Source organism: Argopecten irradians, chromosome 1 (genome assembly GCF_041381155.1).
Source record: "Argopecten irradians isolate NY chromosome 1, Ai_NY, whole genome shotgun sequence".
Lineage (NCBI taxonomy): Eukaryota > Metazoa > Mollusca > Bivalvia > Pectinida > Pectinidae > Argopecten > Argopecten irradians.
In genome coordinates this window covers 600237-612913 of record NC_091134.1, presented here as the reverse complement: position 1 = coordinate 612913, position 12677 = coordinate 600237, and the positions used below count along the sequence as shown (strand labels likewise).

General features: G+C 32.1%; 1 protein-coding gene across 1 annotated transcript in view; it reads left to right on the top strand.

The window, feature by feature from the left end:
• Nucleotides 1-12677, top strand: part of LOC138314416 (lisH domain-containing protein ARMC9-like) — a 48397-nt gene that overhangs the window by 20258 nt on the left and 15462 nt on the right. The window contains 10 exon segments of the mRNA XM_069254738.1: nt 296-420; nt 679-793; nt 1128-1223; nt 2070-2160; nt 2360-2483; nt 2600-2739; nt 3406-3482; nt 3592-3666; nt 5034-5124; nt 8812-8864. Coding sequence (XP_069110839.1) covers nt 296-420; nt 679-793; nt 1128-1223; nt 2070-2160; nt 2360-2483; nt 2600-2739; nt 3406-3482; nt 3592-3666; nt 5034-5124; nt 8812-8864 — 987 coding nt within the window.

The following is a 12677-nucleotide window of genomic DNA, read 5'->3' as shown; positions in this document are numbered from 1 at the left end:
CCCTTCTGAGAAAACAAATTTTTTGTAAGATTCAAGTTCCAAATATCAATGACATGTACCAATTTAATAACAGCTTTTTTATGTACTGAGTCAAATGGGGGGGGGGGATAATTTATTGCCATATGAATGTTGATTTGTTCCTATACAAATGTTATGATTAATAGATTATCTATCCCCCGCTTTCTCCGAAACGGGATATTAATTTGGGTTTTTTACCTACAATATATCCTGAAAGCGGGGGATGGAATCCACGAATTTGCTTGTCTGGAATTTCATTTACGCCTATACACAACAGGTGACCCCAGAATTCCTACAGGAGATCTGTGCCCGCCTCTTTGCTGACCATATGAAGAAGACTGTGGACTTCTCACGTCCAGGAACAGCCAGCCAGTTTCTACGACAGTCTATAGCTCCAAGACAGTAAGTATTGGGAGGAACAGCCAGCCAGTATTTACGACAGTCTATAGCTCCAAGACAGTAAGTATTGTGACAAGAAAATAATTAGGTCATTATACACAGGACAGACCCCCTGTATAGCTATATTGTGAAAATGTAGTAAGTTATCAGTGCAATTTTATACCCATACTTTGTTCTGTGAGAAAAGCGTTGTAAGGTTTTGTTGTATTGTAAACATTCTGTATAATGGTTGTACATATTATCCATACTTTGTCCTTCAAGAAATGCTACTGATGAACCAGAACCATATCCAGCAATAGATATTGCAAGGATCAAACAAGATATGGCAGAAGCTACTAATAAACGCAAGGCCCTACTTCTACAGGCAGTGAGATGGGTAAGAGTTATCTCCCATGTAGTCATGGCATCCACCATATTCTCAAAGGCTTATCTTGTTTTTCAAAGACTTACAAAAGCAAGTGAAACATTCTGCAAAAGTTGCTTCCTTTTCCGCCATTATCTGTAATGACATGTCAAGTCTTTAAAATATACTTGGGTTAAGAAGTGCCAGACATTTGTTTCTTCTACAGTGGAAGTGAGCAATTTTAAAAATATCTGGAAAAAAATCTATTAATTCAATGTCTACAAAAGTATGGTGAGCCATGTTGTCTCATTTAAGCTGTTACAGTTGATATAAAGGATATTAAGATGTTTGGTTTAATTGCTTGTAGCGGCTAACACAGTCCAACCCACAGCAGCGAGACGTCACCATGACAGCCTACAGGGACCACGATCTCCTGGGATGTGTCCAAGGGGGGCCTCACAGAGTAAGTATTACTTGACAAGAGGTTACAAACCAGGAATGGCTAATTCGCTCTCTACCGAAAGTATTGAAATGAATTTAAATCATCATTCTTTTACAATGATAAATGGAAGTCTGCCAGATAGACCATGGTTTGTAAAATCACATTGTATGGGTTAAATGTACTTTGATATCATGTGAAGAAAACTTACAAGGCACTAACAAAACACACTGACATTGACTTCTACAAGAAAGAGTTAATGAGGTTCTGTAATTGTATATAGAGAGTGATCTGTTACAGACAGTGGTACTGGGATTATTGTTTTTGTATATAGAGAGTGATCTGTTACAGACAGTGGTACTGGGATTATTGTTTTTGTATATAGAGAGTGATCTGTTACAGACAGTGGTACTGGGATTATTGTTTTTGTATATAGAGAGTGATCTGTTACAGACAGTGGTACTGGGATTATTGTTTTTGTATATAGAGAGTGATCTGTTACAGACAGTGGTACTGGGATTATTGTTTTTGTATATAGAGAGTGATCTGTTACAGACAGTGGTACTGGGATTATTGTTTTTGTATATAGAGAGTGATCTGTTACAGACAGTGGTACTGGGATTATTGTTTTTGTATATAGAGAGTGATCTGTTACAGACAGTGGTACTGGGATTATTTGGGATTATTGTTTTTGTATATAGAGAGTGATCTGTTACAGACAGTGGTACTGGGATTATTGTTTTTGTTATAGAGAGTGATCTGTTACAGACAGTGGTACTGGGATTATTGTTTTTGTATATAGAGAGTGATCTGTTACAGACAGTGGTACTGGGATTATTGTTTTTGTATATAGAGAGTGATCTGTTACAGACAGTGGTACTGGGATTATTGACCTCCACGGATGAGCTGGTGAAGCAGGGCGCAGCCAGACTCTTCAATGCATTCGCTTCTCTGTGTGCAGGTAATGTTGTTGTCTTACTTTGCAAATTTTGGCATGCCGTAAAAACTTGTGTAACATGCGCATTTTTTCTGTAAAATTTGAAGTTGCATTTTTATGCCACCTGCAATGCAAGGGCAACACTTAGGTATCACTTTGTCAGCATGGTCGGCGTTAGCGTCCAGGAAATGGTTTACGTGCTATAACTTAATGTGTGTTGTAGGTCGGACGTACCTGGCCCAGAATCAGGATCTGTTTACGTCTCTACTCGATAGTCTTCACAGCGAGGAGAAAGAATCCGTTACCAGGGAGATGGTGCTTGGAGCTCTACAAAAACTCAGCTTACGGTAAGACATCTACACCAACTGTTTACTGTTACTGAAGACAAAACCAGAATTTACTTAACTTATAGACAAAGATTGATACCAAGTCTGTAACTATAGGACATTGTGTCTGTTTACAGTCGAAACCTACAGACGAGCATGATTGACGCTGGTCTGATCGAATGGCTGGTGAAGGTCCTGGAGGATAATGACTCACTGTCAGACTACACACTCGAGTATTCAGTGGCTCTACTGATGAATCTCTGTCTAAGGACATCAGGTACAAAATGACTTCTGATCAAGGTTATATGATACAATCATGAATGTTGTAGATCTGGTCTAAATGATCTGTTCGAGAACGTTGGGTAGAACTTCATTGCTGATCAAGGTCAGATGATACATTCATGTATGTCGTAGACCTGGTCTAAATTATCTGTTAAAGGATGTTGGGTAGAACTTAATTTCTGATCAAGGTCAAATGATACATTCATGTATGTTGTCGACCTGGTCTAAATTATCTGTTTAAGGACGTTGGGTAAAACTTAATTTCTGATCAAGGTCAGATGATACATTCATGTATGTTGTCGACCTGGTCTAAATTATCTGTTTAAGGACGTTGGGTAGAGCTTCATTTCTGATCAAGGTCAGATGATACATTTATGTATGGTGTAGACCTGGTCTAAATTAACTGTTTAAGGACGTTCGGTAAAAGTCTGTTCCTGATCAAGGTCAGATGATACATTCAACTATGCTGCAGCCCTGCGCTTATATCTGTGAGGATTTTTCTTGATGACTTTTATTTGTATGTGGTTTTAATGATTACATAAAACTTTTATTTGTATGTGGTTTTAATGATTACATAAAACTTTTAATTTTTATTAAATTAACAAAGAAATATGTGTATGGTGTTAAGAAGTTGTAATAAATGTATGGTGTTGATACACAGGGAAGAAGAGATGTGTGACCCACGCCAATCAGACATTAAAGGTCCTCAGTGATCTCCTCGGCCACGACAATCAAGAGGTAAGTGTCAACTGATCCATGAATCTAACTAATCACCCATGCATAGCTAGCTCAGTTGATAAAATAAACCTTATTTATTATTGTGTTACGAGACCTTTTTTACTTATAGATCCGACCGTATGTAAATGGAGCCCTGTACAGTATACTGGCTATACCGTCCATTCGTGAAGAAGCTAAAGCCATGGTGAGTATCATTTCCCATTAAATCATTAATAAACATCGATATACAGCGGAAATCATCACATTATTATATATGTAGTTTTGTTCACTAAAATATAACAAGTATTGGACTTATTAGCAATAAGCTTCCTTGGTGCTTAAAAAAATGAAAAAAATAAGGGGTCGCAAAAATGGAACCAAATTTGGACAAAATTATTGCAGAAAGTAACCATCAAGTTTGCAAAAAGAAATCAAATAAATGTTTTCATATTTTCAGTCTGCATTTATTGGAGGTCAGTGAAGACTTCAATAAAGGGAAGTTTACCTTATAGGGATGAGGGCACTTATTGGGTCAAATACGGTATAAAAACAAGATTTGGGTTGATTGTCCTCAAAAAACCACTTTGATGTTTAGGAAATACATGTAGATTTATGTTGTAATACATATTATAAAACTGCATAATGGATTAATATTAGAGTTTGTTTCATAACCCAGGACTAATATTGAGTAGGGTTCCTTGTTACTCCAACAATGTTAGAGGTATAGCACGACGAGACACTTTTGATCATTACGTTGTGTCTAACCTCTAATAATCGAGGCAGGATTCACACGGCGCAGAAATGAGCTCAATATAAATTCAAAATTTCAAGTTGTGTTTACACTAACCTTTATATCCTGAAAGCATTATCCCAAATCATGTTAAATCCAAAATACAAAAAGTCACTATTGCACTTTTATGCCGAATTTAGACATTTCTTTACCCCCACCACTATTTGTAAGTCTACCCAGTCGCCATTTTTACTTAGTTGTTACAAATTACGGAATGGTGAGGGAAAATAAAAATATCATTTTCTACAAAATATCTTGCAGTATTTCGACTAAAATGCATTAATTTATTTAAATATTTCCAGAATTAATCAGAACTGATAAAAAATACTTGTTTCCGTGCATATAAACAACTTGGTTACCACTATTAATATTATCTTTCCACTTGATACACCGTACTACAATTTGATAAACCGGAAGTGACGAAAATTAATGAATAAGATTTAACCTAGATTATACAGCGATGCACATTATTGCTATGGATCACCTATAAAATCTGTGATTATTCCATGGATTTATATTTTGTCTTACCAGATAATATAGCTGGTTTTGTTCAATGGATAACTACTGATTCAAGCTATAACATGTTTTTTTGACATTCTGGTAAGTTTTCACTTCGTAATTAAGCGTCAAACTTACGCCCTAATTCGAGGGCGTAACTTGCGAAGACTCATATAGGGGTCGGGCATTAGATCTCAAAATTGCACATCAGAAGTTTCTCAATATCGAGATCTAATATTATTGGATTAGGTTCCCTGTATACATCGTGATGTTTTATTTTCCAGGGTATGGAGGAAATTCTTCGCTGTTTTATTAAAGACGACCAGCCTGATATGAATAGACAGATTGAGTTCATCATCAAACAGCTTAACTCAAGTAGGTTTACATCATCTAATAATATTAATGTAATGTTTGTACAGTTTAACACTTAATTACTCAAGTATGATTTCTTTTTATGTTGTGTTTAAATCAGAAAAGTCTGGAACAAAATAAATATAAATCTATATGTAGGAATAGGAAAAGGATGTAACAGGTTACATTTTGTATATCAATATAGTATAGGTGGTCACATATCTGATGATCAACTATTGACATATTGATATTTTGTATATATATATAGTATAGGTGGTCACATATCTGATCATCAACTATTGACATATTGATATTTTGTATATATATATAGTATAGGTGGTCACATATCTGATCATCAACTATTGACATATTGATATTTTGTATATATATATAGTATAGGTGGTCACATACCTGATCATCAACTATTGACATATTGATATTTTGTATATATAATATATATATTACGTATAGGTGTAGTCACATCTCTGATCATCAACTATTGACATATTGATATTTTGTATATATATATATGTATAGTATAGGTGGTCACATATCTGATGATCAACTATTGACATATTGATATTTTGTATATATATATATAGTAATAGGTGGTCACATATCTGATCATCAACTATTGACATATTGATATTTTGTATATATATATAGTATAGTAGGTCACATATCTGATGATCAACTATTGACATATTGATATTTTGTATATATATATAGTATAGGTGGTCACATATCTGATCATCAACTATTGACATATTGATATTTTGTATATATATTATAGTATAGGTGGTCACATATCTGATGATCAACTATTGACATATTGATATTTTGTATATATATATAGTATAGGTGGTCACATATCTGATGATCAACTATTGACATATTGATATTTTGTGTATATATATATATAGTATAGGTGGTCACATATCTGATCATCAACTATTGACATATTGATATTTTGTATATATATATAGTATAGGTGGTCACATATCTGATCATCAACTATTGACATATTGATATTTTGTATATATATATAGTATAGGTGGTCACATATCTGATCATCAACTATTGACATATTGATATTTTGTATATATATATAGTATAGGTGGTCACATATCTGATCATCAACTATTGACATATTGATATTTTGTATATATATATATAGTATAGGTGGTCACATATCTGATCATCAAACTTATTGACATATTATTGATATTTTGTATATATATATAAGTATAGGTGGTCACATATCTGATCATCAACTATTGACATATTGATATTTTGTATATATATATTTAGTATAGGTGGTCACATATCCTGATCATCAACTATTGACATATTGATATTTTGTATATATATATAGTATAGGTGGTCACATATCTGATCATCAACTATTGACATATTGATATTTTGTATATATATAGTATAGGTGGTCACATATCTGATCATCAACTGACATATTGATATTTTGTATATATATATAGTATAGGTGGTCACATATCTGATCATATTTATTGACATATTGATATTTTGTATATATATATATAGTATAGGTGGTCACATATCTGATCATCAACTATTGACATATTGATATTTTGTATATATATATTAGTATAGGTGGTCACATATCTGATCATCAACTATTGACATATTGATATTTTGTATATATATATAGTATAGGTGGTCACATATCTGATCATCAACTATTGACATATTGATATTTTGTATATATATATAGTATAGTATAGGTGGTCACATATCTGATCATCAACTATTGACATATTGATATTTTGTATATATATATAGTATAGGTGGTCACATATCTGATCATCAACTATTGACATATTGATATTTTGTATATATATATAGTATAGTATAGGTGGTCACATATCTGATCATCAACTATTGACATATTGATATTTTTTATATTATTATAGTATATACATATCTGATCATCAACTATTGTATTGATAGGTATAGGTGGTCACATATCTGATCATCAACTATTGACATATTGATATTTTGTATATATATATAGTATAGGTGGTCACATATCTGATCATCAACTATTGACATATTGATATTTTGTATATATATATATAGTATAGGTGGTCACATATCTGATCATCAACTATTGACATATTGATATTTTGTATATATATATATAGTATAGGTGGTCACATATCTGATCATCAATATTATTGTACATATTGATATTTTATCTGATTATATATATATTTTGTATATAGTATAGGTGGTCACATATCTGATCATCAACTATTGACATATTGATATTTTGTATATATATATAGTATAGGTGGTCACATATCTGATCATCAACTATTGACATATTGATATTTTGTATATATATATATAGTATAGGTGGTCACATATCTGATCATCAACTATTGACATATTGATATTTTGTATATATATATATAGTATAGGTGGTCACATATCTGATCATCAACTATTGACATATTGATATTTTGTATATATATATAGTATAGGTGGTCACATATCTGATCATCAACTATTGACATATTGATATTTTGTATATATATATAGTATAGGTGGTCACATATCTGATCATCAACTATTGACATATTGATATTTTGTATATATATATAGTATAGGTGGTCACATATCTGATCATCAACTATTGACATATTGATATTTTGTATATATATATAGTATAGGTGGTCACATATCTGATCATCAACTATTGACATATTGATATTTTGTATATATATATATAGTATAGGTGGTCACATATCTGATCATCAACTATTGACATATTGATATTTTGTATATATATATAGTATAGGTGGTCACATATCTGATCATCAACTATTGACATATTGATATTTTGTATATATATATAGTATATATATATAGGTGGTCACATATCTGATATCAACTATTGACATATTGATATTTTGTATATATATATAGTATAGGTGGTCCACATATCTGATCATCAACTAATTGACATATTGAATATTTTGTATATATATATATAGTATAGGTGGTCACATATCTGATCATCAACTATTGACATATTGATATTTTGTATATATATATAGTATAGGTGGTCACATATCTGATCATCAACTATTGACATATTGATATTTTGTATATATATAGTATAGGTGGTCACATATCTGATCATCAACTATTGACATATTGATATTTTGTATATATATAGTATAGGTGGTCACATATCTGATCATCAACTATTGACATATTGATATTTTGTATATATAATATAGTATAGGTGGTCACATATCTGATCATCAACTATTGACATATTGATATTTTGTATATATATATAGTATAGGTGGTCACATATCTGATCATCAACTATTGACATATTGATATTTTGTATATATATATAGTATAGGTGGTCACATATCTGATCATCAACTATTGACATATTGATATTTTGTATATATATATAGTATAGGTAGTCACATATCGGATCATCAACTATTGACATATTGATATTTTGTATATATATATAGTATAGGTGGTCACATATCTGATCATCAACTATTGACATATTGATATTTTGTATATATATATAGTATAGGTGGTCACATATCTGATCATCAACTATTGACATATTGATATTTTGTATATATATAGTATAGGTGGTCACATATCTGATCATCAACTATTGACATATTGATATTTTAGCGGAGACTGTTGATGATTACACGTCGGATGATGAAGATGAAGAGGAAGAAGAGGTTAGTATTACCAGACATTTTATACTGGTGGTATGTTACTGTAATGGCAATATGTGACAGATAAGTATCCATTTAAGGTTATTCACACTCTAAGTTACATTCGTTTCAGATAATTATGATTTGTTTCAAGGAATGAATTTTATACTTTCAGAATGTTTGATGACAAAAAACATTTTTTCATCATGCACCGTCCATCGTTGTGTGCTGTGCCAAAAGGCCCAGGGTACTCATATTTGGCTTGCAGCATGCTGGGATGAAGGGCTACTAAGTTTGTTCAAATAATTGACCTTGATTTTCATTCAATATCACAGGGGTCAAATAGCCTAAATTCTTTAAATGGCTTTTTGTGAATAACTAAGAGGCCTAGAGACCTTATATTGGACATGTGACATGCTGGGACGAATGGCTACCAAGTTTGTTAAGTGAATGACCTCGACATTCATTCAAGGTCACAGGGGTCAAATAGGCTAAAATCTATAAACGACTTGTTGTAAATAAGTAAGAGTCCTAGAGACTGGCTATTGGACTTGTAGCAAGGTGGGGGTTAGCATGGTGGGGATTGAGAGACCTTCATTCATTGTCTAATTCATCAAATATATCGGAACCTTGACTTCTATTAAAAGAGTTCTTAATTGTTTACCACTACTATATTCTTTGAGGTGTTGTATTGTGCCAGTCAGATGACCGTTATAAGACCCATGGGCCTCTTGTAATGAAGTCTCCTTGTTAAAAGGGAAAAAACCCTTTCTCTTTGTCGAATTTTATTACAAGTCTCTTTCTGTCTGTATGAAAAAATAGCTTATCAGGGAGAGACATTCTCTCGGTTCTCTCATAGCAGGTGATTATAATGTGTTTATCAAAAGATTAGGATTTATACGATTATAGGGATATGGTCACCACTCTCTCATGAAGAGACCATTTAAGGATTTACACCTCTGAGAAGTAAAAAAAAAATTTTATTAAATATTTTTCTTGTGTAGAATTTTGGAAATAGGAGTTCTTGCCATAATAATTAATTTTTATTTGTTTTTATTCTATATCTGACTTTCTGATTGGCAGATCCTTTTTTTTCATATACTATGAAGAAAAAAATACGAGAATGGCGTGAAAAGCCGACTTTATCATGACGTCACAATAGAGACGTCAATGTTGCGTATTGATTTATAAAAAATAATCCATTGGAAAATCAATGGAATCGTATGTTTAAACGTATTTTATATTATCAAGTAGTCTGAAAAATTTAATTTTGTAATTTTAAAAATAAAAATTTTTTGTTAGAATCTGCTACATGGATTCACACAGTTTACAAACAAAAACTTTCTTTCATAACCCGATGAAGTTAAAAAATAGTTACATCTTCTTAAAGATAAAGATATTGTTTGTTTTGTTTATGAAGGACTATAAATTCATGGTAAGACTAGAAAACAAGGTTTCTCCAATATGTATGTTATCACAATCCCACTATAATTTTATTTCATTATCATCCTGCAATCAGTATTTGGTGATTATTTTGAAAACAATTTGTGTCATTCATCTGTACGTTACAGACTATAAAGGATATATGTATATGGACCCTGCATTCCTGAGTATATGTAATATGAATTATTAATGGTGAAACCTTGTTATTTTGAATACTTACTTTCTTTTATTTGTTTTATTATCCACCAACCCCCAAACCAAGGCTTTACAGACATTTTAAGCAGGCAGGCACGACTGACCCACTTAGTGATAGCAATACAGAGTAGACGCTTTCATTTAGAGTTATAGACATGTTTGCTGGAAATTTAATCCAAATTTTTTTATCTTTTGATATTAAATCTGTCTTTCTGATTGGCCGGTTCATTTTTTTATTACTACTATGAAGGAAAAAAAATAAGAATGTTGCGAAAATCCGACGTTATCATGACGTCACAATAGAAACATTGACGTTGCATATTGATTTTGAAAAATAATTGCTTATAAATTCAATGGAATTGCATGTATAAATGTTTGTAAGTATTCATATGTGTATTCACACAGTTTGCAAACAAAATCTTACATATCCCAATGAAATAAAAAAAATAGTGACATCAATGCTCAATATATTCTAGATAATAGGTATATTTTGACTTTGATTTCAGTAAACACAGATCAGACATGTAGTTTTTTATAGTTACAAAATTCAGATGTAGATTATTAGAGAAGATTTTGTCTAACATATTACAGTTATTAGCATTCAAGCAATATAATTAGGCAATTTTTTTCATGTGCAATTTGTCTGCTTGTATAGGTAACATTCAACACTTTGCATGGATGCCCATACACCTTGGTCTACTGTATCGGTAGCTGAGATTATAAAATGGTGCAGCATCCGTCATCTGTAGATGTATATATATCATCCTTAAGATTACCACTACTCCTAGTCATCTGTATATATATCATCCTTAAGATTACCACTACTCCTAGTCATCTGTATATATATCATCCTTAAGATTACCACTACTCCTGGTCATCTGTATATATATCATCCTTAAGATTACCACTACTCCTGGTCATCTGTATATATATCATCCTTAAGACTACTCCTGGTCATCTGTATATATATCATCCTTAAGATTACCACTACATCCTGGTCATCTGTATATATATCATCCTTAAGATTACCACTACTCCTGGTCATCTGTATATATATATATCACCTTAAGATTACCACTACTCCTGGTATCTGTATATATATCATCCTTAAGATTACCACTACTCCTGGTCATCTGTATATATATCATCCTTAAGATTACCACTACTCCTGGTCATCTGTATATATATCATCCTTAAGATTACCACTACTCCTGGTCATCTGTATATATATATCATCCTTAAGATTACCACTACTCCTGGTCATCTGTATATATATCATCCTTAAGATTACCACTACTCCTGGTCATCTGTATATATATCATCCTTAAGATTACCACTACTCCTGGTCATCTGTATATATATCATCCTTAAGATTACCACTACTCCTGGTCATCTGTATATATATATCATCCTTAAGATTACCACTACTCCTGGTCATCTGTATATATATCATCCTTAAGATTACCACTACTCCTGGTCATCTGTATATATATATCATCCTTAAGATTACCACTACTCCTGGTCATCTGTATATATATCATCCTTAAGATTACCACTACTCCTGGTCATCTGTATATATATCATCCTTAAGATTACCACTCCTGGTCATCTGTATATATATCATCTTTAAGATGACCACAACTCCTGGTCATCTGTATATATATCATCCTTAAGATTACCACTACTCCTGGTCATCTGATATATATATCCATCCTTAAGATTACCACTACTCCATCTGTATATATATCATCCTAAGATGATATATATCATCCTTAAGATTACCACTACTCCTGGTCATCTGTATATATATATATATCATCCTTAAGATTACCACTACTCCTGGTCATCTGTATATATATATATCATCCTTAAGGTTACCACTACTCCTGGTCATCTGTATATATATCATCCTTAAGATTACCACTACTCCTGGTCATCTGTATATATATCATCCTTAAGATTACCACTACTCCTGGTCATCTGTATATATATCATCCTTAAGATTACCACTACTCCTGGTCATTTGTATATATTATATCATCCTTAAGATTACCACTTCTCCTGGTCATCTGTATATATATCATCCTTAAGATGACCACAACTCCTGGTCATCTGTAGGTATCATCCTTAAGATTACCACTACTCCTGGTCATCTGTATATATATATATATCATCCTTAAGATTACCACTACTCCTGAG